Genomic DNA, 27,024 nt, shown 5'->3' with positions numbered 1-27,024 from the left:
CAAGCTGATTGAAGAGCCCTTGGGCCCTAAGGGAACATGGGTGGTAGCCTAGCAGTACTCCCATGGGCTTGTGGTAGCCACAGGGTGAGGTTACTCTGCCTGTGGAAAGTAGAGGGAAGAGTGGGAAGCAGTGCATCTTGAGGTTTGAGTGCCAGCTCAGCCACAGTATAATAGAAACCAGGTAGACTGCTAAGGTATTTAATTCTAGTCCCTGGTCCTGGGATGACACCAATGGACCCACCTGGGGCCTGGGGGAACTTACCACCTTGAAGTGAAGGACATACCCTGGTTGGCTTCACCACCTGCTGACTGTAGAAGCCCAGGCCCTTGAATGAACATAGGTGGTAAACAGGTAGTGGTTACAGTATGTCTTGGGTAAGACCCAGTGCTGTGCTGTCTTCAGGTCTGAACCAGCACAGTACCCATGGTGGGAGAAAGTAAGGGAAGAGAACAAGATTCTCAGCCTGGTAATCCAAAGAATTCTTCCAGATCTTATCCAAAATCATCAGGGTGGTACTTCACAAGTCTGCAAGAACCATAGCATTACTGGGCTTGGGGTGCCTTCTAATTCGGACATGGCTTAGATCACAACACCCAAGTCCTTTTGATTTTTTTTTTTTTTTTTTTTTTGAGATGGAGTCTTGCTCTGTCGCCCAGGCTGGAGTACAGTGGCATGATCTCAGCTCACTGCAACCTCTGCCTCCTGGGTTCAAGCAATTGAACTCAGCCTCTGGAGTAGCTGGGATTACAAGCATGTGCCACTGTGCCCAGCTAATTTTTGTAGTTTTAGTAGAGACAGAGTTTTGCCATGTTGGCCAGGCTGGTCTCAAACTCCTGACCTCAGGTTATCCACCCGCCTCGGCCTCCCAAAGTGTTGGGATTACAGGTGTGAGCCACCGCACCCAGCCCCAAGTCCTCTTGAATACCTGGAAAACCTTCCAAAGAAAGACAAGTACAGCCAGGCACAGTGGCTCATGCCTGTAATCCCAGCACTTTGGGAGGCTGAGGCGGGTGGATCACCTGAGGTCGGGAGTTCGAGACCAACCTGACCAACATGGAGAAACCCTGTCTTTACTAAAAATACAAAATTGGCTGGGCGTGGTGGCACATGCCTATAATCCCAGCTACTAGGGAGGCTGAGGCAGGATAATTGCTTGAACCTGGGAGGTGGAGGTTGCTGTGAGCCGAGATTGGGCCATTGCACTCCAGTCTGGGCAACAAGAGTGAAACTTCGTCTCAAACAAACAAACAAATAAAACAAGTACAAACAAGCCCAGACAATGAAGACTACAATAAACACTTAACTCCTCCATGCCCAGACACAGACGAGCATCCACTAGCAACAAGACCATCCAATAAAACATGACTTCACTAAGTGAGCTAAATAAGGTACCAGGGGCCAATCCTGGAGATACGGGATTCCTTTTCACACAGAGACTTCAAAATACCTATTTTGAGGAAACACAAAGAAATTCAAAATAACACAGAGAAGGAATTCAGAATTCTATCAGATGAATTTTAAAAAGAGATTGAAAATAATTAAAAAGTATCAAGCAGAAATTCTGGAGTTAAAAAAATGCACTTGACACACCATAAAATGCATCACTCTTTTTTCTCTTTTTTTTTTTTTTGGAGACAGAGCTTTACTCTGCTGCCCAGGCTGGAGTGCAGCGGCTGTGATCTCAGCTCATTGCAACCTCCACCTACTGGGTTCAAATGATTCTCCTGCCTCAGCCTCCTGAGTAGCTGGGATTATAGGCATGTGCCACTACCCCTGGCTAATTTTTGTATTTTTGGTAGAGATGGAGTTTCACTATGTTGGCCAGGGTGGTCTCCAACTCCTGACCTCAGGTGATCTACCTGCCTTTGCCTCCTAAAGTCCTGGGATTACAGGTGTGAGTCACTGTGCCCAGCCACATCAGACTTTTAATAGCAGAATAGATCAAGCAGAAAAAAGAATTAGTGAGCTTGAAGGCAGGCTATTCGAAAATACATAGAGAAGACAAAAGAAAAAAGAATAAAAAACAATGAGGCACGTCTACAGGATTAGAAAATAGCCTCAACAGGACAAATCTAAGAGTTATTGGCCTTAAAGAGGAGACAGAGAAAGAGATAGGGGTAGAAAGTTTATTCAAAAGGATAATAACAGAGAACTTCCCAAACCTACAGAAAGATATCGGTATCAAAGTACAAGAAGGTTATAGAACACCCAGCAGACTTAACTCAAAGAAGACTACCTCAAGTCATTTGATCACACTCTCAAAGGTCAAAGATAAAGAAAGGATCCTAAAAGCAGCAAGAGAAAATAAACAAATAACAAAGAATGGAGCTCCAATACATCTGGCAACAGACTTTTCAGTGGAAACTTTACAGGCCGGGAGACAATGGTATGACATATTTAAAGTGCTGAAGGAAAGAAACTTTCACCCTAGAAGAGTATATATCCAGTGAAAATATCCTTCAAACATGAAACAGAAATAAAGACTTTCCAGGAAAAACAAAAGCTGAGGATTACATCAACACCAGACCTGTCCTACAGAAGTGCTAAAGGGAGTTCTTCAATCTGAAAGAAAGAATGTTAATGACCAAGAAGAAATTATCTGAAGGTACAAAACTCACTAGTAATAGTAAGCACACAGAAAACCACAGAATATTATAGTGCTGTAATTGTGGTGTGCAAACTACTCTTAAGTAGAAAGAATGATTAACGAATCAAAAATTATAACTACAGCAACTTTTCAAGACATAGACAGCACGATAAGATATAAATAGAAACAACAAAAAGGTGAAAACTACAGAGATGAGGTTAAAGTATAGAATTCTTATTAGGTTTTTTTGCTTGTTTATGCAAAGTGTTAAGTTGTAATCAGCTTAAAATAATGGGTTATAAGACAGTATTTGAAAGCCTCATAGTAACCTCAAATCAAAAAACATACAACAAATATGCAAAAAATAAAAAGCAAGAAATTACATAATACCACCAGAGAAAATCACCTTCACTAAAATGAAGACAGGAAAGAAGGAAAGAAGGAGGAGAAGACCACAAAACAATCAGAAAATAACAAAATGGCAGGAGTAAGTCTACTTAATAATAATAACATTGAATGTAAATGGACTAAACTCTCCAATCAAAAGACATAGATTGGTTGAATGTATTTAAAAAAAAAAAAAGACCCAAGAATGTATTACCTATAAGAAACACACTTCTAGTCATAAAAAAGAATGTGTTCATGTCCTTTACAGGGACATGGATGAAGCTGGAAACCATCATTCTCAGCAAATTAACATAGGAACAGAAAACCAAATACCGCATGTTCTCACTCCTAAGGGGGAGTTGAACAATAAGAACACATGGACAAAGGGAGGGGAACATCACACATCGGGGCCTGTCATGGGGTGGGGGGCAAGGGAAGGGAGAGCATTAGGACAAATACCTAATGCATGTGGGGCTTAAAACCCAAATGATGGGTTGATGGATGCAGCAAACCACCACGCACATGTATACCTATGTAACAAACCTGCATGTTCTGCACATGTATCCCAGAACTTAAAGTTAAAAAAAAAAAAAAAAGAATCACACTTCACCTATAAAGACATACATGGACTGAAAATAAAGAGATGGAAAAAAAGATATTCCAAGCTAATGGAAACTGAAAAAAGAGCAGGAATACCTATACTTGTATCAGACATAATAGACTTCAAAACAAAAACTGTAAAAGAGACACAGAAGGTCACTATATAATGATAAAGGGGTAAATTCAGAAAAAGCATATAACAATTGTAAATATATATGCACCCAACACTGGTACACCCATATATATATATATATACCTAATAACATATATCTAATAATATATATATCTTTAATGTATATAATAATATATAACATATAATTCTATATATCTTTATAATAAGAACTAGAAAAGCAAGAGCAAACCAAACCCAAAATTAGTAGACAAAAAGAAACAATAAAGATCAGAGCAGAAGTAAATGAAATTGAAATGAAGAAGACAAAAAAAATACAAAAAAACAAAAAGTTGATGTTTTGAAAAGATAAACAAAATTGACAAACCTTCATCTAGACTAACTAAAAATGAGAGAAGACACAAATAAATAAAATTAGAGATTTAAAAAAGAGACATTACCACTGACACTGCAGAAATTCAAAGCATCATTACGGGCTGTGATGAGTAACGATATACCAACAAATTGAAAAATCTAAAAGAAATGGATAAATTCCTGGACACATACACTCTACCAAGACTGAACCATGAAGAAATGCATAACCTGAACAAATCAATAACAAGTAATGATATAGAAGTAATAAAAAGTCTCCCAGCAAAGTAAAGCCCAGGACCTGATGGTTTCACTGCTGAACAAATCAATAACGAGTAATAATATAGAAGTAATAAAAAGTCTAGCAGCAAAGTAAAGCCCAGGACCTGATGGTTTCACTGCTGAATTCTACATTTAAAGAAGAACTAATGCTAACTCTACTCACACTATTCCAAGAAATAGAGAAGCAGGGAATACTTCCAAACTCATTCTATGAGGTCAGTATTCCCCTGATACCAAAACCAGACAAAGACACATCAAATAAAGCAAACTTCAGGCCAATGTTTCTGATGAATACCGATGCAAAAATTCTCAATGAAACTGAATTCAACAATACATTAAAAACATCATTCATCATGACCAAGTGTGATTCATCCCAGGGATGCAAGGGTTGTTCAACATATGCAAATTAATTAATGTAATACATCATATCAAGAGAATGAAGGACAAAAATGATCAAATGATCATTTCAATTGATGCTGAAAAAGCATTTGATAAAATCCAATATCCCTTCCTCATAAAAGCCCTAACAAAATTGAGTATAGAAAGACATCCTTCAATATAATAAAAGCCATATATGACATACCCACAGCTAATATACTGAATGGGGAAAAACTGAAAGCCTTTCCTCTTTTTTTTTTTTTTCTTGATATAGAGTCTTGCTCTGTCACCTAGGCTGGAGTACAGTCGCGCGATCTCAGCTTGCTGCAACCTCTGCCTCCCAGATTCAAATGATTCTCATGTCTCAGCCTCACCAGTAGCTGGGATTACAGGTGCATGCTACCACACCCAAGTGAAGTTCCACCATGTTGGCCAGGCTGGTCTCAAACTCCTAGCCTTAGGTGATCTGCCCGCCTTGGTCTCCCAAATGCTAGGATTATAAGTGTTAGCCACCACACCGGCCGCTTTTCCCCTTAGATTAGAACATGACAAGGATTCCCACTTTCACCACTCTTACTCAACACAGTATTGGAAGTTTGTAGCTAGAGCAATCAGACAAGTGAAAGAAATAAAGGGGATTCAAATAGGAAATGAAGAAATCAAATTACCCTTGGGTGTGGGTGGCTCATGCCTATAATCTCAGAACTTTGGGAGGCCGAGGCAGGCAGACTGCTTTGAGACAAGCATGGGCAACATAGTGAAATCTCATCTCTACAAAAAATTAAACAATTAGCTGGGTGTGGTGGAGCATGCCTGGACATGCCTGTAGTCCCAGCTACTAAGGAGGCTGAAGTGGGAGGATCACTTGAGCCTGGGAGGTTGAGGCTTCAGTGAGCCATGATCATGCCACTGCACTCCAGCCTGGGTGACAGAGTAAAACTCTGTCTCAAAAAAAAAAAAAAAAAAAAAAAAAGGCAAGGGGAAAGAAGAAAAAGAAAGAAAGAAAGAAAAAGAGAAAGAAAGAAAGAACAAAAAATTGTCTTTGTTTTTAGATGATACAATTTTATATTTGGAAAAACCCAAAGTCCACCAAATAATTATTAGAACTAATAAATTCAGTAAATTTGCAGGATACGAAATAACATACAAAAATCAGTAGCATTTCTCTATGCCAACAATGAATAATCTGAAAAAGAAATCAGGAAAGTGATCCCATTTACAACAGCTAAAAAGAAAATAAAATACCTAGAAATGAACTTAACTAAAGAAGCTAAAGATCTCTACAATGATTAACTATAAAATATTGATGTAAGATTTTGAAGAGGTCACAAAAAAAAGTAAGATATTTTATGTTTATGGGTTGGAAGAATCAATATTAGTAAAATATCCATACTACCCAAAGCAATCTGTATTAAAATACCAATAATATTCTTCCCAGATATAGGAAAAAAATTCTAAAATTTATATAAAACCACAAAAGACCCAGAATAGCCAAAGCTGTCCTAAGCAAAAAACAAAACTGGAGGAATCATATTACCTGATTTCAAATTATACTATAGTAAGCTGGATGTGTTGGTGCATGCCTGTAATCTCAGCTACTCAGAAGGCTGAAACATGAGAATCACTTGAACCCAGGAGGTGGAGGATGCAGTGAGCTGAGATCATGTCCCCCTGGCCCCTCCAAAAAAGAAAAAATTTAAAAAAAATTATACTACAGAGCTATAGTAATCAAAATGGCATGGTATTTGCATAAAAACAGACAGATGGACCAATGGAACAGAATAGAGAACCCAGAAAAAAATCTATAACCCTACAGTGAACTCCTTTTCAATAAAGGTGCCAAGAACATACGTGGGGGAAAAGACAATCTCTTCAATAAATGGTGCTGGGAAACCTGGATATCCATATGCAGAAGAATAAAACTAGACCACTTTCTCTTGCCATATACAAAAACCAAATCAAAATGGATTAAAGACTTAAATCTAAGACCTCAAACTATGAAATGGCTACAGAAAATATTGGGGAAAATCTCCAGGACATTGGTTGGGCAAACTTTTTCTTGGTTAATAAACCACAAGCACAGGCAACCAAAGCAAAAATGGGATCACATCAAGTTAAAAAGCTTCTGCACAGCAAAGGAAACAATCAACAAAGTGAACAGACAACCCCAAAGAGTGAGAGAAAATACTTGCAAACTACCCATTTTGAGATATCATCTCACCCCAGTTAAAATAGCTTATTTCCAAAAGACAGGCAATAACAAATGCTGGTGAGGATGTGGAGAAAACTGAACCCTTGTACACTGTTGGAAGGAATGTAAATTAGTGAAACCACTATGGAGAACAGTTTGGAGGTGCCTCAAAAAACTAAAAACAGAGCTACCATATGATCCAGCAATCCCACTGCTGCATGTATACCCAAAAGAAAGGAAATCAGCATATCAAAGAAATATCTACACTCCCGTGTTTGTTGCAGCACTCTTCATAATAGCTAAAATTTGAAAACAATAGAAGTGTCTATCAACAGATCAATGGATAAAGAAAATGTGATACATATACACAATATAGTATTATTCAGCCATAAAAAAGAATGAAATCCTGTCATTTGCAACAACATGGATGAAACTGGAGATCATTATGTTAAGGGAAATAAGCTAGGCACAGAAAGACAAACATCACATGTTCTCACCTATTTGTGGGATCTAATAATGAAAACAATTTAATTCATGGAGGTAGAGAGTAGAAGGATGGTTACCAGAGACTGGAAAACATACAGGGGGTGGGGATGATGGGGGGCAGGTGGGGATAATAAATGTGTACAAAAAAATAGAAAGAATACGATCTACTATTTGATAGCACAACAAGGTGACTGTAGTCAATAATAATTTAATTTTACATTTTAAAATAACTAAAACAGTATAATTGTTTTGTTTATATAATAACACAAAAAATAAAATGCATGAGGGGATGACCCTATCCTTCATGATGTGATTATTACACATTGTATGCCTGTAGCAAAACTTCTTGTGTACCTCATATATACATGTACTCTCTACCTACAAAAATTAAAAATTAAAAAAATTATATGGAACCACAAAAGACCCAGAATAGCTAAACCTGTCCTAAGCAAAAAGAACAAAACTGGAGGAATCACATTACCTGACTTCAAATTATACTACAGAGCTATAGTAAACAAAATGGCATGGTACTGGCATAAAAGCAGACATATAGATCAGTAGAACAGAGCAGAGAACCCAAAGATAAATCCACACATCTACGGTAAACTCATTTTCGACAAAGTTGCCAAGAAGATACATCGGGGAAAGGACAGTATCTTCAATAAATGGTGCTGAGAAAATTGGATATTCATATGCAAAAGAATGAAACTAGATCTCTATCGCTTGCCATTTACAAAAATCAAAGAAAAATGGATTAAAGGCTGGGAGTGCTGGCTCATGCCTGTGAGGCTAAGGTGGGCCAATTGCTTGAACTCAAGAGTTTGAGACCAGCCTGAGTAACATGGCAAAAACTCATCTCTATAAAAAATACAAAAATTAGCTGAGCATGGTGGTGCACACTTGTAGTTCCAGCTAATGGGGAGGTTGAGGTTGGAGGATTGCTAGAACTCAGGAAGTTGAGGCTGCAGTGAGTCATGAGCATGCCATTACACTCCACTTCATAACACACAGTTTTCTACATAAGGCTAGCCACATTCTTAATCTTATTTAAGCTCCCACCTCTTTCAGACACTATCATACCCAGCCCCCCTTCCCACCCCCATGCATTCTGGAACTCATGGTCTGGTGAGTGTTGTCCAAGAATGGCTACAAACCCACATTACTATGATATTGGACACCTACTTTTGTAGTCATTTGTTAGTTAACTGTAAATTTTGGAAGGTTTTTGAGTAGAGAAGTGAAATAATCCAACGTTTGGGAAGATTTTCTTGTGCAGGACTGGAGGAGGACGGGAAGGAAAAAGCATTGCATGTGTGTGCGTGGGAAGTTATTACAACTATCTATCTCGAGGCATGCGAAGTAGGAGGGCCTGAATTGCCATGAAACGCAGTGACGATAAACGAAGGGACCCGTGAGAAAGGGGCAAAGAGGTGTCTCTTAATAAAATAAGCAACGGCCTGCTGTGAGAGGATTCGGGTCTCAGCACAGGCTGCTACTGTCAGCTTTGCAATATTCCTCGAACCTTTCTTCGTAAGACAGGATGACTCTACCTTGCAGGGTTACAGCATGGAGCTGGGGGACTGCGCCGGCAGTGCGCTGAGCAGCATCGTTGCGATAGGGTGAGTGAGCCAATCCTTGTTTTCTCTCTTAGAAAGGGGAGGGGTAGATAATAGCATCTTCACCCCAGTAGTTGCCGTAAGTAGTGATGCTAAGAATCCGGCACGTCGTAGGCATCAATCTCAGTCCGCCATCTCCCCTTGCTACCACGCCAGAAGGTACCCAAAGGAGACTGCCCTGACTGGCAACCCCCGCGCCGGGATTCCCGGGCCACCCTCACGCGTTCCCTCCAGCCGCGCGCTGTTGCCAAGGCCCGGGCACCGCCCAGCTCCACTACGGACCAATGGCAGCACGGCTTGGGCACCGCCCAGCTTCAGCGCGAGCCAATGGAGGCGCGGCGCGGGCACCGCCCTGATCCGGCGCGGGCCAATACCGGCGTGGCCCGGCGCGGTGGCCGCCCCGGTCGGGCGGGGAGGCGGGGAGGTGGCCACTGGCTCCGCCCCACTCCCCTCTGACCCGGTGTCTAGTCTCTCCGTCTTCCTGTTCCAAACCACGTGGACGCGTCGGGGCTGCGGGAGGCAGCCCCAGCCGCCGCCGTCGGTGTCGCCGCCACCACCACCGCCGGGGTCACGGGTCCTGCGTCTGTCGCCGCACTCGGGCTGCTCACATCTCTGCGGAGGGCGCGCACATGGCGACTCAGGCGAACTCCCTCAGCTACGCGGGGTGCAACTTCTTGCGCCAACGTCTGGTCCTGTCTACCCTGAGCGGGCGCCCCGTCAAAATCCGAAAGATTCGGGCCAGAGACGACAACCCGGGCCTCCGAGGTAACTTGGTGTGAGCGGCTCGCGGCGTGGGCGCGGGGGCTGAGGGGAGACCGCGCTGATGCCCTGGGGGCCCGCGCGGCGTTGGATGGGGGCTCGGCGTCCTGCGAGCGCGTCGGGGAGGGCAGGTGGCGCGTCGCCTCTAAAGCTGAAGGCGCACGAACGGTGGGGGAGGCGGGGTCGGCGCCCGAGGGGAGCGCTCAGCTGCACGCTGCGCTCCGCGTCTACGGGGCGCTGGTAGTAAACAGCTGCACGTTTTCCAGCTTTACGTGTAGCAACAAATCCGTGGCGTCGCCCCCTCGCTTCCCTTCAGTCCCTCTTGCCCTCGCCGTAAACCTCTCAAAGGAGAAAAACAGTTTGTTGGACCAAAATATGGTGAATGAGCCGAGGGAGAGACATTGGGAGAGAAAAGTACCTCGGGTTGGTTCTCTGCCCTGTCTCAAAGCAGGTCTCAGAAGCAGCTGCCCCCTTGGACACCGGCTGTTCCTGTCGCCATGATTTCTCGGCTGCCCTCACACTTGTCCTTGGGTGTGGATAAAGAAATTTTTAAAATGCTGTTTGTTTTCAGCCGTGACTGTGATTGATGTGCGCAGGACAAGAGCTTTGAGATAGATTTTTAACAGTCATGGGCCTAATTGCCTTGACTTTAGAAAAAAGGTTGGTGACAAGCGCTAAACTACAGGCTTCCAGACTCACTTCTTGCTCTACAATGGTAGGTTAAAAAAAAATAGGCCCATTTAAACCCACATCTCATTAAATGGCGCCGGTTTTCACCTGGCTTTGGTTTACACCCGGCCCCCTGGAATGAGATACATGCATTTAAAAGCTTCTGACTGGTGGTTATCCCAAGTTGGGCGAGTCAGTAGTCAGGTGAAAAAGGAAAAACCTGTCTGTAAATTGAAAGAGAGTGTTTGTGGTTGGTCCTGGAAGCTTCCTGGGTGGTGCTGATGTGTTTCATTTTGCACTGGCTCTTGTTTTATCTGTCTAAATGCATTTTTTGGATAGTTAGATCTCTGCCTCTATTGGGTGGTGATTGGTTGCACATGAAGGGCGAAGATGCCATGCTGTTGATGGAGATAGAAGGTTAGGAAGGAAAGAACCAGAATATCCCAGGTACAGTGGTAAAAAACAGTGGTGGTAGGAAAAACTTGTGTTGGTGGTTCCTGTCCTCTCTCTACTGCTCAAAAACACTGAGAAAGTTAAGGAGAGACCACAAATGGTTTATGGCACGACTTTTCCGTCAACAGCTGTTCCACTTAGTTTGGCCCTTGGGCAAAGTGTTTGCTTGATTGCTCTGTGGCATTCTCAGCCAGCTCTCCATCCACTTTACCTTCAGGTTAGCTCAGAGAACTTCCACTAGCTGGATATGGTAAGAAGATGGGCTTCTACTTTGTATAAATACTAGGCATAACTTTTTTTTTTTAAGAGAAATGGAAGTATAGCCTGGAAATCTGGGCTCTCTAAAATAAATCTAATTCTATTTAGAGTTTTTCTCTTGACAGGTGGCCTCCAATTTAATATTTAATGTTCCAAAGTATGCTTCTCCTTCTCCTCCTCCATTGTATGTGAGCATCTCTTCAAAGCATCTCACACATATGAGCTCCCATTTCTTCCAGGAACAGGGCTTGGCCACTTGGTACTTTCTTGAAAGGGTGTCAGACGCTGATACCTGAGGGTGGTAGAACTGGTTGGCAGGTGTGCTGGTATTTTACGGGGACTGTTACTGTAGAACATTATTTGCCTTACCTCCTTCATATACCAGGGGAAGAAAGAGACTCCTAATTATTTGTACATCCTTGTGCTGGCTTCAGGGCCTCAGAAACTTTGTAGATGTTTGTCTGCTTAATTTCTTTCTTTCTTTTGAGACAGAGTCTTACTCCGTCTCCTAGGTTGGAGTGCAGTGGTGCGATCTCAGCTCACTGGAACCTCCACCTCCTGGGTTCAAGCAATTCTCCTGTCTCAGCCTCCTGTGTAGCTGGGATTACAGGTGCCTGCCACCATGCCCAGCTAATTTTTAGTAGAGTATTTTTAGTAGAGATGAGGTTTCACCATGTTGGCCAGGCTGGTATCAAACTGCTGACCTCAGGTGATCCACCTGCCTTGGCCTCCCAAAGTGCTAGGATTACAGGTGTAAGCCACTGCACCTGGCCTGTCTGCTTAATTTCTTACAGAGGGAACTGATAGATATGCATTTGCAGATATACATGTATATGTGTATATGTATATGTGTACATGTAAGTGTATATACATATACGTACACACATAAATAGATGTAGTCCCTGACACATGATTTCTGGTCATAGTCAAGGGAGTCCTTGGTAGCTTGATTGAAGATATAGCCGAAAGGCTGTGTTGCCTCTCATCTGTCCCTTTCTGCCTTTTCCTGACTCAGATTCTCAGAGTTGGAAAAAACTCAGAGCATATCCAATAAAATCTTTAGCTCTAATGCAAGAATCACATCTCTTAAAGGTGCTTGCTTAAGCATCCCTCATGGTGTGGGCTTTGGAGGGTAGGGGTGGTATGGGAGGCTTTCGGCCTCAGGGACATTTATTTAGAAAGTGTTTATTGAGCCCCAGTATGTGCAAGGCTTTGTATGGGAGCGTGTAATATATGTGAGAAGCTGCTTGCCCCTGCTCTCATGAAGCTTGTCATCTAAGTAGGATGTTACTAAGTTTGAGTAACTTGAAATAGGAAGGATTGAGTATTGTATAGGGGCTCAGTGGAGTGTAGAGCAGAGACTTCCCTGAAAGTTACAAAGGAAGGCAGGTTTTCTGGATCTGATCTGGACAGGTAGGATTGAGATGGTGGCTGCGGAAATAATTAGTTGCAAAATAAACAGTTTTTTTTTTTTTTAAAGAAATTTTATTTTGGAATCGGGGGTACATGTGCATGTTTGTTACATGGATATATTGCCAGCTGGTGGGGATTGGGCTTCTAGTGTACCCATTATCCAAATAGTGAACATTGTACCCAATAGGTAATTTTTCAACCTCCCTCAATCTTCCTCCTTTTTGAGTCCCCACTGTTTGTTATTTCCATGTTTATGTCCATGTGTATCCATCGTTCACCTCCCATTTATAAGTAAGAACATGCAGTATTTGATTTTCTGTTTCTGAATTAGTTCTCTTGGGATAATGACCTCTAACTCCATGTTGCTGCAAAAGACATTATTTCATTCTTTTTTCTTTTTTTTTTGAGAAAGGGTCTCACTCTGTTATGAGTGCAGTGGTGTGATCATGGCTCACTGTAGCCTCAACCTCTTGGGCTCAGGTGATCCTCTGACCTTAGCTTCCTGAGTAGCTGGGACTACAGATGTGTACCATAGCATCTGGTTGATTTTTAAAATGTTTTTCGTAGGGATGGGGTCTTGTTTATGTTGCCCAGGCTGGTCTTCTTGAACTCCTGGACTCAAGCAGTCCACCTGCCTCAGCCTCCCAAAGTGCTGGGATTACAGGCATGAATCACCATGCCCAGCCTGATTTCATTCTTTTTTTATGGCTGTGTAGTATTCTGTAGTGTATATATACCACATTTTCTTTATCCAGTCAACCAATGGTGGACACTTAGGTTAGTTCCATCACTTTGGTATTGTGAATAGTGCTGCAATAAACATACAAGTACAGGTGTCTTCTTTGTATAATGATGTCTTTTCCTCTGGGTAGATACCCAGTAGTGGAATTGCTGAGTCATATGGTAGTTCTATTTTTAGTTCTTTAAGAAATCTCCATATGAAAGAAACAGTTTTTAAGTCAAAAAGTTCTTTATTTTCTTTATTTTACTGAGGTAAAATCCTTAATTTGTCATGGTCATAATACTTGGCAATTAAGAGCTTGGGCTCAGTATTGGACCTTGGTTTGAGTATGAGTTCTGCCTTTTGCTATTAGCTCTTGGTCCTTGGGCAAATTCTTTTAACTATTCTCTTCTGAGCCTCAGCTTTTTCACCTGTAAAGTGGGGCCAGTACTATTGACCTTACAAGGTTATTGTGAGGACTAAATGAATTAATACTTCAAAGTGTACTGAACAGTGCCTGGCACATAGGAAGAATAAATGTTAGCTGGTTTTATTATTAACTTCAACCCACTTGAACCCACTGGGTATAGGTCTGCTCCCTTGCGTGCCAAATCCATTCCTGCTTCTATATGGAAATTTTTCAGATACTTGAAGAGAATTATGCCTTCTGTAAAGTTCTCTTCTTAGGTGCTTGTTTCCATGTATTTGTATGTTATATGTAAAGCACAGTAGTTTTCAACCAGGGGCACTTTTGTTCAGTAGGGGACATCTGGGAGCATTTGGAGACATTTTTGGTTGTCACAGCTTGGCAGAGGGGAATGCGACTGGCCTCTAGTGGTCAGAATCCAAGGATGCTGCTAAATATCCTACAGGACAGCCCCCTACAACAAAGAATTATTGCATTCAAAATGTCAGTAGCGCTGATGTAGGAAAACCCTGGCCTACTTGACATTAGTTATTAAGCCTTTTCTTTTCCATGTATCCCTAGTGATTAGGAATAGCAGCATGTGACACGAAGAAGACTGCACAAGGATTTAGAAACAAATGAGACACAGGTCAAACTCTGACTTCAGGCAAATCAGTGAATCTCTTAAAACTGTGCCCCTCCATTGCAAAGGGGTTGTAAATACTGAAAAGAATCTGAACCCCAAAGAAGGATGGTCCCGGGATGGTGGTTATAATTGTCCAGCCACATGTATAATTTATGCTTCAGTTTTGAGGAACATGAACAATTACGTTTATCTCATTGTACTCTTCCTTTCATTGAAGAGGAAGTAAATATTTTTTTCTTGTTGCGCTGTTTTACTCAAGGTAAAAAAGCCAACACGTAGTTAGGTAAGATAGTTTGTGAGGGCGAATGTGTACTGAGGGACAGAGCTGGAAAGAGAATGTGGCCAGCTCCTGCCTGAAGGGCCTGTTCTCTCTCATTTCACAGCGTGATGGACCTGGGTGTTCCTCATCAATATTATAAAGCAGCTGTCCAAAGTGTCTCTATCTCTGGATTTCATGAGGGCTGTGTCTTGCAGGGTTCAGTTTAACAGTCTCTGTAAAGTGTGAGGTCTAAATGGAAGAGAATCCCACCAGAATAATTGTTTAAAGTTGAAATAGCAGAAATAATGGACTTGAACAAGAGCAGTGGTATAGGAGTTAGGAGACAGCACTGCTACTACCCAGGATCCTGAGCAGGTCACGAAACTGAGCCTTAATGCCTTCCCCTGTGAGGAGTTACTTGGTCCCATGGGGGAGTGCTCCATATGGCTTAAGCAGATAAGATTCTGAAAAAGAAGAGCTAAGTGGAGTTTTAATCAAAAGGGTCCTTTAAAATGTGTTAAGGAAGCATGCCACAAAGAGGTCCTTTGAAAGGTCAAACATGTTTTGGTAAACCAATGCATTGTTCTGGGGATAAATCTGTCCCCAAATTGGATCTTTTAAAAGGAGGATGTGCCTGTATTTTATTTCAGCCTAGTTTGGGACCCAGAATTCTTGATGGACAACTGGTTTTGGGGCGTGGCAGATAACTGTGCTACTAACTGTAGATTGAATATGTCCTGTTAATAAGGAACGTACCCTTTTGTGCCTCTTATGACAAAGTGTGCTTCCAGGAGATGATTTTTGGCTGCCCAAAATAAGACTTCTTTTTTTTTTTTTTGAAAGACAAATGCCAAGAATCCTAATGACCAATTTTCAGATGCAGTGTTGTTTGGAAGCTGTTATGTAAGTGCCTTTTCTTTTCTTTCTCTCTCCCCCCCTTCCCCCTTCCCCCACTCCCCCTCTCTCTCCCTTTCCCCATCTGCCCCTCCCTCCCTCCCCTTCCTCTCCTTCCTCTTTTTCTCCCTTCCTCCCTCTCTTTCTCTTTCTCTTTTTTTCTTTTTCTTTTTCTTAGAGATGGGGGTCTCACTATGTTGATCAGACTGATCTCAAACTATTGGCGTCCAGTGATCCTTCTGCCTCCCTGTCCCAAAGTGCTGAGATTACAGGCATGAGGCACAGTGCCTGGCCATAAGAGCTACTTCAGATGGAACTATCTACCATCTTTTTAAAAAAACCAAACTTTTTATTTTGAGATAATTGTAGATTCACATGCTGTTATAATAAATAATGCAGAAAGATCCTGACTGTACTTTATCCGGTTTCCCCCAATGGTGATATATGGAAAAATTACAGTACAATGTTAGAACTAGGATATTGACATTGATACAGTGAGATACAGAATATTTCTATCACTCCAGGGATTCTTCATGTTTGTTGCTCTTTTGTAGCCACACCCAGTTTCCTCCTTCCGCCACTTCTTCCTTAACCCTTGTCAGTCTCTAATCTGTTCTTTAATTTCCGTAATTTTGTCATTTGAAGACTGCTCCATAAATGGAATCTTATAGTATGTAACCTTTGGATTGGTTTTTTCTTTTTTCTTAAATTTTATATTATAAATTTAAAAATTTTTTTAAAAAGAAAAAAAAAACTTGAAGGGCCTTGAATGAATCCTGTATTTTTATTTTTTGTCACTATCTCCCTGGGTTGGGAGTGGGCAGTTTGCATGCTTGCTGCCTTCCTTGGATGTGGTAGCCATTTCTCAGGCTCTCACTCCGGAATCAAACTCTGATTCCCTGTCACCCATGGTCACCATGGTAGGCATGGTGACTATCATCAAAAGTTGATATGGCAGACGTTCAAATGGGTTGTTGCTGCCACGTGGGGGTGTGTGATTAGCCTGAGGTTATCTAGAGTCACTATAAGGATTGACTTTTTTACAGTCAGCATGATTTTCTGGAGATTATCTAAGATGTTTTTATCAAGTTTGTTCCCTTTTGTTGCTGAGTAGTATTTCATGGTATGAAAATATAGCAAGTCTTTTTACTTACCTGTTGAAAAACATCTGGGTCGTTTCCAGTTTTTGGCTATGTTGAATAAGACTGCTATAAAAATTCGTGCAAAGGGTTTTTTTTTCTTTTTATTATTATTATTATTATTATTGTTTAATGGTGTCTAGCTCTGTTGCCCAGGCTGGAGTGCAGGGGTGCGATCTTGGTTCACTGCACCCTCCCCCTCCCGGGTTCAGGCGATTCTCCTGCCTCAGCCTCCCGAGTAGCTAGGATTACAAGCACCCACCACCATGTCCAGCTAATTTTTGTATTTTTAGTAGAGATGGGGTTTTGGCATGTTGGTCAGACTGATCTTGAACTTCTGACCTCAGGTGATCCACCCATCTCAGCCTCCCAAAGTGCTGGGATTATAGGTGTGCACCACCATGCCTTGCCAGGTTTTTAAATTTTTTTATGTGAACATAGTCTTCTTCCTTTCTCTGGAATAAATGCCCGGGAGTGCTCTTGCAGGGTTGTATCCTAGTTGCATGTATAGTTTTTTAAGATATTGCTGCCCTGTTTTCCAGTGTGAATGTACTTTTTTTTTTTTTTTTTGAGATGGACTCTTACTGTCTTCCAGGCTGGAATGCAGTGACATGATCTTGGCTCACTGCAACCTCTGCCTCCCGGGTTCAAGCGATTCTTCTGCCTCAGCCTCCTGAGCAACTGGGATTACAAGTGTGCACCAACACACCCGGCTAATTTTTTATATTTTTGGTAGAGACCGGGTTTCACTATGTTGGCCAGGCTGGTCTCAAACTCCTGACCTCAAGTGATCCTCCTGGCTCGGCCTCCTGAAGTGCTGGGATTACAGGTGTGAGCCACCACACTGGCCTGGGTGTACCATTTTATATTCGTATCTGTAGTGTATGAGGGATTCAGTTTCTCTGTATCCTTACTTGCATTTGGTATTGTCACTACTTTTATTCATTCTGATAGGTATGTAGTGATGCCCCAGGGTGGTCTTAATTTGCGTATTACAAATGACTAATGATGTCTTCATTGAAACATCTTTCCGAGTCTTTTGTCCATTCCTAATAGGATTCTTTGTACTAACTGTTTTGTTTTGTTTTGTTTTTTGAGATAGGGTCTTGCTTTCTCATCCAGGCTTGAGTACAGTGACACATGATCATGGCTCACTTCTGCCTGAGCTTCCTGGGCGTAAGCAATTCTCGCTATATTGTCCAGGCTGGTTGGTCTTGAACTTGTGACCTCAAGCCATCTTTCTGCCTCACCTTCCCAAGGTGTAATTCCTAAGGTATTACAGGTGTGAACCACTGTGCCTGGCCTCTACTGTTGCTTTTGAGAGCACTTTATATATGCTGGTCCTTTGGCAGATTTGTGGTTTGTTTATATTTTCTCCCACTGTGTAGCTTGTCTTTTTATTATCTTATGGTTTGCAGAGGAAAATATTTTAATTTTAATGATGTAAAATTTATCATTTTTTTCTTTTGTGGCAGTGCTTTTGGTGTTAAGTCTAAGAACTCTTTGCCTAGCTTTAGGTACGAGACTTGGGTTGAGATTCTTTTTTTTTTTTTTTTTTTGCCTATGGGGAGCCAATTGCCCAAGCATCATTTGTTGAAATGGCCATCTTTTTTTCATTTAATTGCTTTTGTGCCTTTGTACAAAATCAGTTTAGCATTTTTGTGTGGATCTCTTTCTGGGTTCTCCATTTTGTTCCATTGATTTATATGTCTGTCTCTTGCCAATACCACACAGTCTTTTTTTTGAGATGGAGTCTTGCTCTGTTGCCGCTGGAGTGCAGTGGTGTGATTTTGGCTCACTGCAGCCTCTGCCTCCCAGGTTCAAGTGATTCTCCTGTCTCAGCCTCCCGAGCAGCTGGGATTATAGGCGTGCGCCACCACACCTGGCTTTTTTTTTTTTTTTTTTTTTCTCTATTTACGTAGGGACGGGGTTTCACTGTGTTGGCCAGGCTGGTCTTGAACTTCTGAGCTCAAGTAATCCACTCGCCTTGGGCTGTCAAAGTGCTGGGATTACAGGTGTGAGCCACCGCTCCTGGCCAGTATATCATACAGTCTTGATTACTTACTGTAGCCATATAATGAGTCTTGAAGTTGGTTAGACTGATTCCTCCCAGTTTATTTTTCAAAATCATTTTAGTTATTCCAGTTCCTTTGCCTTTCAATATAAATTTTAGAATAATCTTATCTAATATACAAAAAAGTTTTCCAATATTTTGACAAGAACTATATTATACCTGTATGTCCATTTGGGGATAATTGTCGTCTTTATTATGTTGAGGTGTTAATCCATGAACGTGATCTGTCTCTCTACTTACTTAAATCTGTTTCTTTTCCCTAGATGAAATATTGTGGGTTTATTTAAAACATAATTCTCATCTTGCGATGAAAAATGTTCATTTGTTCACAAAATGTTCATTTTTCAATGTTTACAAAATGTTCATTTTTTTTTTTACTATGTAATTTACAAATATACAGAAGTAGTTTACTTAAATTTATATTATGTATTTATTAAGGCAGGTAACTACATAGAAAAAAAAAATTTTTCTGTCTTTTTTTTTTTTTTTTTTTTTTTTGGAGACGGAGTCTCACTCTGTAGCCCAGGCTGGAGTGCAGTGGCTGGATCTCAGCTCACTGCAAGCTCTGCCTCCTGGGTTTACGCCATTCTCCTGCCTCAGTCTCCCGAGTAGCTGGGACTACAGGCGCCCGCCACCTCGCCCAGTTAGTTTTTTGTATTTCTTTTTTTAGTAGAGACGGGGTTTCACCGTATTAGCCAGGGTGGTCTCGATCTCCTGACCTCATGATCCGCCCGTCCTGGCCTCCCAAAGTGCTGGGATTACAGGCTTGAGCCACCGCGCCCGGCCAATTTTTTCTGTCTTAAGCATACTTGGGAATAAACCATTTGACAAATTGTTGCACATCTGAAACCACAGTGCATAACAAACTTCAAAAAATGGTAAGTTTTTTTTTTTTTTTTTTTTTTTTAAGACGGAGTCTTGCTCTGTTGCACAGACTGGAGTGCAGTGGTGCGATCTTGGCTCACTGCCACCTCCGCCTCCTGGGTTCACGCCATTCTCCTGCCTCAGCCTCCAGAGTAGCTGGGACTACAGGCGCCGGCCACCACGCCCAGCTAATTTTTTGTATTTGTAGTAGAGACGGGGTTTCACTGTGTTAGCCAGGATGGTCTCAATCTCCTGACCTCGTGATCCACCTGCCTCAGCCTCCCAAAGTGCTGGGATTACAGGCGTGAGCCACCATGCCTGGCTGTTTTGTTTTTTTAAGACAGGGTCTTGCTCTTTTGCACAGGCTGGGGTGCAGAGGTGTGACCTTAGCCGACTGCAACCTTGAATTCCTGGGCTCAAGCAATCCTCCTGCCTCAGCTTCCTGAGTAGCCAGGACTATAGTTGTGTACCACCACACTTGGGTATTTTTCTTTCTTTCTTTCTTTTTTTTTTTTTTCAGAGGCAGGGTTCACTGTTTTGTCCAGGCTGATCTAGGAACTCCTGGGCTCAAGCAGTCCCCATGTGTTGAGGGGGGACTTTAGTCCCCCAAAGTGTTAGGATTACAGGTGTTGAGCCACTACATCTGACCAAAATGTTGAAGACATAAACAAGGCTTATTTACCTTACTTAGGTCATAAATGTAGATCAGAAGACAAAAGTAGATTTTCCTTGTCAAAGTATGCAGCGTTTCAGAACTTTGGCTTCCTTGTTTAGTGCTTTTAGAACCAAGACTCACCAAGCACCATTATTTAGGATATTAACACACATTTTCTGTACCTGAATTTCTTCTTCTAACATCATAATAATGATTTTTAGAAGGCAAAGAGAATACAAGGTGATCTTCATGCTTACATTGTATTAAAACACATTTGAGGGAATTCTAGTCTTCCCTTCCCTCAACTTGGGGATCTCATTTATACCCTTATATCCACAATTTCCAGTGACCTGCTTGGTGTTTTCTAAGTCCAGGAATATTCAAGTTGGATTTAGAGTTGGAGTGATAATAGATCCAATCACAGATCCCACCTGTTCTTTGATTTTTATCTTTTGGATTCCTAAATTTTCTTGATTATTCACTCACAAGTTGACTCAGTTCAGCACTTGACCATGATTGTAGTGCTTCCCAGGTCGACTCTTTGTCTCACTGGGGAGACAGTGTGAAAGGTTACCAAAAAAAAAGCTACTGAATTCTCTTCTGGTGGTGTGGGTCATATCCACTGTTTGTGATTTAAAAGTGCTTCATGTGGAAGGCCAGGCGGTCTGACCTGGAAAGTGCAGGGTTGCACTTCTGGCACTCGAACGGGCTGTTCTCTGTGTGTTGGCGATAGTGACTGGTCAGTTCATCTGAGAGGACAGATTTCCACTCATGGCCATCTCAGGCCCAGTGGTAAGGTTTCTCATCTGTGTAGGTTTGCAGGTGTTTCTTGAGGCGAGAGCTCAAGTTCTGGGGAACTCAGAGTCTTTATTTCTTTTGTTGCTGTTATATAGTTTTCAGCATACAAGTCCAGTACATGTTTTGTTAGAGTTGTTTGTAAATATGTTGTGTTTTTTTTGGAGCAATTGTAAATGGTGTATCATATTTTAAATTTTAGTTTCTGTGTTCATTATTAGTATATAGAAATACCATTCGGGTTTGTGTATGTGTGTGTGTGTATGTTTATCTGGTATCTTCCAGCATTGCTGAATTTATTTAGGAGGTTTTTTTCCCCTTGTCATTTCCTTGGAATTTATTTTCTATGTAGCTGGTCATGTTTTCTACAAATAGTAACAGTTTGATTTCTTCATTTTTGATATGTATGCCTTTTATTTTCTTCTGCCTTATTGTACTGGCTAGAATTTCTAGCACCATGTTAAGTAAAATGGGTGGGAGGGAACATCCTTGCCTTGTTCCCTATCTTAGGGGGAAAGCATCCCCTTAAGTATGTTAGCTATATATTTTATGTAGATTTTTAAAAGTCAAGTTGAGAAAGTCATCTTTTATTACAAATTTTCTAAGTGTTTTTTTTAAAACAATGAATGAATGTTGTATTTTGTCCAATGCTTTTTCTGCACCAATTGATGTGAGCATGTGATTTTTCTTCTTCAGCCTATAGATATGGTGTATTGTCTTGATTGATAAGGAAATATTGAACCAGCCCTGCATTCCTGGAATAGATTCTACTTGAGATATATATATATATATGGAAGAAATGCGCTAGTAAAATAGGGATAGAGAGGGATTACTTTCTTTCAATGTGTTCATGAGGACTAGTTTTGAAGAGTTCAGATATAAAGTATATATTCTTTTCTTGTTAGGTGGAGTGCTCTATAAATGTTGGTTAGATCCTATTGGTTCATAGTGGTGCTGAGTTCTTCTTTGTCCTTGCTGATTTTTCTGTCTAGTTCTATTGATTATTGAGAAAGGGGTCTCTGATAGTAATTGTGGATTTGTCTCTCTTGTTCATTTCTATCAATTTTTCTTTGCATATTTTACAGCTTTGTTTGATACATTTAGGATTGCTACATCCTCTTAGTGCTACATTGACTCTTTTCTTATATAATGTGTCACTCTGTGTCTAGTATTTTTTAATTTATTATTATTATTTTTTAAGACAGGGTCTCTCTTTCATAAACCAGGCAGGGTCTCTCTTTCATAAACCAGGCTGGTGCGATCTCACCTCATTGCCACCTCCACCTCCTGGGCTCAAGTGATCCTCCTGTTTCAGCTCCCCAAGTAGCTGGGACTACAGGCCACTACGCCTGGCTAATTTTTGTATTTTTTATAGGGACAGGTTTTCGCCATGTTACCCAGGCTGGTCTCTGAACTCCTGAGCTCAAGTGATCCACCTGCCTTTGCCTCCCAGTGTGCTGGGATTATAGGCGTGAGCCACTGTCTACTGGTTTTTTAGGGTGGAAGAAATGCTGTAGTAAAATAGGGATAGAGAGGGATTACTTTCTTCCAATGTGTTCATGAGGACTAGTTTTGAAGAGCTCAGATGTAAATAAGAAACTTGAAAGGCAGTAAAAACAGCGTAAGTCAGAGAATTAGGTTGCCCTTGATTGTGAAAATTATCACAATCAAGGGCAACCTAGATTTTCATATAAGCAAAGCATGATGTCTAGAAAAATTTGAAGATGCAGGAGAAAGAAGTTTTTGGTTTCATTTTTTATATCATAAAAGTAATACGTTTGTTTGGGGGAACAACTCTTAATGATTCAAAATTGAAAGTAACCTGTGCAGGTTACATCCTTTATTGCCTCTGGCTACTTAACTCTTGCTATGTCGCTCACCAGTCATATTCCTAAGAAGCAGTCTTCCAGACCTTTTTCTGTATGTGCACTTTTTTTTTTTTTTAAAGCACAAGAATATTATCATTATTCCATTGCAGTACATGAACGTCCTAAGGTGTTTTTTTTTTTTTTAATGGCTACAGACTGTTCCATGATACAGATATACCAATTTATTTAGCCATTCCCTTAGCTATAGATACTCAGTAATCTTCAGTGTTTGTCATTAAATAAAGCAGCAGTAAAGTTTTCTTAAGTATATCCTACCATTCTTCTATTTCCATAGGATAGGGTTGTAGATATGAAATTGCTTGTCTAGAGACTATGCTTTTTTTTTTTTTTTTTTTTTTTTTTCTCTGATGGAGTCTCGCTTTGTCACCAGGCTGGAGTGCAGTGGCGAGATCTTGGCTCACTGCAACCTCCACCTCCTGGATTCAAGTGATTCGCCTGCCTAAGCCTTCTGAGTAGCTGGGACTACAGGCATGTGCCTCCACGCCTGGCTAATTTTTTGTATTTTAATGGAGACGGGGTTTCAACATGTTGGCCAGGTTAGTCTCGATCTCCTGACCTTGTGATCCACCTGCCTCAGCCTCCCAGAGTGCTGGGATTACAGGTGTTGTGAGCTACTGCGCCCGTCCGAGACTATGCTTTTTAAAAAAGAAAAAGAAAAAATAGAAATGCGAGATGGAATCAAAATATATGAAATTCTCTTCATTAACTGGCAAAATAGCCTTGCCCTTAATTGATATTTCTTCCCTGTATTGATATCTTCTCTTACTTTTTTTGAGACACCTTTAATGGCATTTCTGTATCATGAAGTTAGAGATGTGATTGGGATTTTTCCTTTGCTTTTCATTTTTTTTTTTTTGTTTTCGAGATGCTGTCTCACTCTGTCACCCAGGCTGGAGTGCAGTGGCACGATCTTGGCTCACTGCAACGTCTGCCTCCTGGGTTCAAGCGATTCTCGTGCCTCAACCTCCCAAGTACCTGGGATTACAGATGTGCACCACTACGCCCGGCTAATTTTTGTATTTTTGGTAAAGACGGGGTTTCACCATGTTGGCCAAGCTAGTCTCGAACTCCTGGCCTCAAATGATCCTCAAGTGATCTGCCTACCTTGGCCTCCCCTCCCAAGGTACTAGGGTTAACAGGCCTGAGCCACTGCATCCTGCCGCTTTTCATATTTTTAAAAGTATTTTTTCTTTCAACTTTGTTTTTCATTTTTTAAAATAAATCTTTACTAAACCATACTGTATACTGAGAAAGTGTGTAACCAATAAATGTACAGTTTGATGAATTATTACTGTGGACATATCCATGTAGCTATTACCCATGAAAAGAAACAGAGTATGCCAGCCTCCTCCCATGCTTGTGCCCAGCCACACCATTCCCCTCCACTGCCAAGGTAAGCATTAAATTTTTAACCCCATGGATTGACCGGGCGCGGTGGCTCATGCCTGAAATCCCAGCACTTTGGGAGGCCAAGGCAGGTGGATCACCTGAGGTAGGGAGTTCAAGACCAGCCTGACCAACATGGGGAAACCCCGGCTGTACCAAAAATACAAAATAGCCAGGCGTGGTGGTGCATGCCTGTAATCCCAGCTACTAGGGAGGCTGAGGCAGGAGAATCACTTGAACCCTGGAGGTGGAGGTTGTAGTGAGCCGAGATCGTGCCACTGCACTCCAGCCTGGGCAACAAGAGCGAAATTCTGTCTTAAAAACAAAAAAACCCACCATGGATTAGGTTTCTAAAAGATTAACTATAATTTTCGTAAATGGAATCATATAGTATGTAATTGTTTGTGTGCCTGGCCTCTTTAGCTCTATGTGTTTGTGACAGAGCTCCGTGTTGGAGCAGCAGTAGTTTGTTGACTTTCCTTACTATGTCATGTTATTCTGTTTTTTTTTAATGTGCCACAGTTTAGTTTTGATGAAAATTTGGCTTGTTTCCATTTTTAACTATTAAGAACAGTGAGGTCAAGAATATTCTTGTACAGTCTTTTGGTGTACATATATATGTATTTCTCTTGCATGAATGCTGGGTCATAGGGTGTGCCTATGTTTAGTTTTCCCAAGTGGTTGTACAAAGTGGCTGTGAGTATATCTGAGGTCTTAGTTACTCTACATCCTATTCAGTGCTTGGTATTGCCAGTCTGTTTAATTTTAACCAATTTTGTAGGTGTGTTGTAGTCGTTCATTGTGGTTTTAATTTATATTCCCCTATGACTGAGATTAAGCACCCTTTCTTTTGCTTTCTTTGTTTTTAATTATCACAAATAATTGTAGGTATTTAGTATTTATTGGGCACAGTGTGATATTTTGATACATGTCTACAATATATAATGATAAAATCAGGGTAATTAGCATATCCATCACCTCAAACATTTCTTTGTGCTGAAAACATTCAAAATCTGTTCTAGCTATTTAAAAATATACACCAGCCTGGGCAACATAGCAGACCCCATCTCCGCAAAAATAAAAATAAAAAATCAGCCAGGTGTGGTGGTGTACACCTATAATCCCAGCTACTCAGGAGGCTGAGGTGGGAGGATCACTCGAGCCCAGGAGTTGGAGGTTTTCAGTGAATCATGATCACACCATTGCACTGGGCGATAGAGCAAAACCATGTTTCTTAAAAAATAAAGGAAAAAAAGAAAATATGCAATAAATTATTGTTAATTACAGTCACTCTATAGTGCTATAGAACATTAGAACTTATTTCTTGTATCTACCTGTACTTTTGTATTTGTTAACCAGCCTTTGGCTATCCTTCCTTCCTTCTCCCCTCCCTTTCCCTGCCTCTAGTAACCACTATTCTATCCTCTACTTTCTATGGGATCAACTTTTTTAGCTTCCACGAGATATGTAGTGTTTATCTTTCTGTGTCTGGCTTATCTTACTTAACATAATGTCCTCCAAAAGCCTCTTCATGTTGCTGCCAGTGACAGAATTTTTTTTTTTTATGGCTAAATAATATTCCATTGTGTGTGTGTTTGTGAATAGCGCTTCAATAAACCTAAGAGTGCAGATATCTCATTGGGAAAGACACTGATTTCTTTCCCTGGTAATGGGATTGCTGGATCATATGGTGGTTCTATTTTTAGTTTTTGAGGAATATTCATACTGTTTCCCATAATGACTATACTAATTTACATTTCCACCAACAGTGTATGTAAGTTCCTGTTTTTGTATCCTTGCCATCATTTGTTATTTTTTGTCTTTTTAATAATTGCCATTCTAACTGGGGTGAGATGATATCTCATTGTGGTTTTGATTTACATTTCCCTGATAATTAGTGATGCTGAGCACTTTTTCATATACTTGTTGGCCATTTGTATGTCTTTTGAGGGATGTCTATTTGGCTTTTTTGCTGACTTTTAAAATCGGATTTGTATTTTTGTGTGTGTGCTGTTGAATTCCTTGTATATTCTGGTTATTAATCCCTTGTTGGATGGATAGTTTGTATTTTTCTTTCATAGCTTCACTCCAATGGTTTCCTTTGCTCTGCAGAAGCTTTTTAGTTTGTTGTAATCCCTTTTGCTTTTGCCTAGTTTTTCTTTTGTTGCCTATGATTTTGAGGTCTTCTCCAGAAAATATGTGCCCAGAACAAACATCCTATAATGTTTCCCTAATGTTTTCTTCTAGTAGTTTCATAGTATTGGATCTTACCTTTACGTCTTTAAGTTCATTTTTTAAAATATGATAAGTGTAGGCATCTAGTTCCTTTCTTCTACATATGGCTGTAGTTTTCCCAGCACTATTATGTATATTTTTAAATTTTAGAAATAGAGACAAGGTTTCACTATATTGTGCAGGCTGGTCTCAATCTCCTGGGCTCAAATGATCCTCCTGCCTCAGCCTCCTAAAAGGCTGGGATTTCAGGCCTTGTAGTATATTTCAGAGGCACATAGTGTAATGCCTCTTGCTTTGTTCTTTTTTCTCAGAATTGCTTTGGCTGTTAAAGGTCTTTTGTGGCTCCATTTGCATATTAGGATTTTTTTTCTGTTTCCGTAAATAATGTCATTGGTATTTTGATAGGGATTGCATTGAATCTGTAGATAAAGATGGAATGTGTTTCCATTTTTTGTGTGTCCTCAATTTTTTTTTGACCAGGGGTTTATAGTTTTCCTTTT

General features: G+C 40.9%; 1 protein-coding gene across 2 annotated transcripts in view; it reads left to right on the top strand.

Moving 5' to 3' along the window:
• The first annotated feature begins 9,387 nt into the window (after nt 1-9,387).
• The window catches only part of RCL1 (RNA terminal phosphate cyclase like 1), a 63,658-nt gene continuing 46,021 nt past the window's right edge, over nt 9,388-27,024 (top strand). Inside the window, exon 1 of one of the 2 annotated variants that reach the window (XM_023213180.1) lies at nt 9,388-9,774. Coding sequence is in view for 1 of the 2 variants with exons in the window: in XM_023213179.1 (XP_023068947.1) it covers nt 9,639-9,774 (136 nt within the window). In the remaining variant the exon portion in view is untranslated. The remainder of the gene's footprint in view (nt 9,775-27,024) is intronic. The other variant, XM_023213179.1, reaches the window with a different exon arrangement.

The sequence above is a fragment of the Piliocolobus tephrosceles genome, chromosome 14, assembly GCF_002776525.5.
Source record: "Piliocolobus tephrosceles isolate RC106 chromosome 14, ASM277652v3, whole genome shotgun sequence".
Lineage (NCBI taxonomy): Eukaryota > Metazoa > Chordata > Mammalia > Primates > Cercopithecidae > Piliocolobus > Piliocolobus tephrosceles.
The sequence above is the reverse complement of the archived record's forward strand: the minus strand, read 5'-3'. Positions and strand labels throughout refer to the sequence as shown.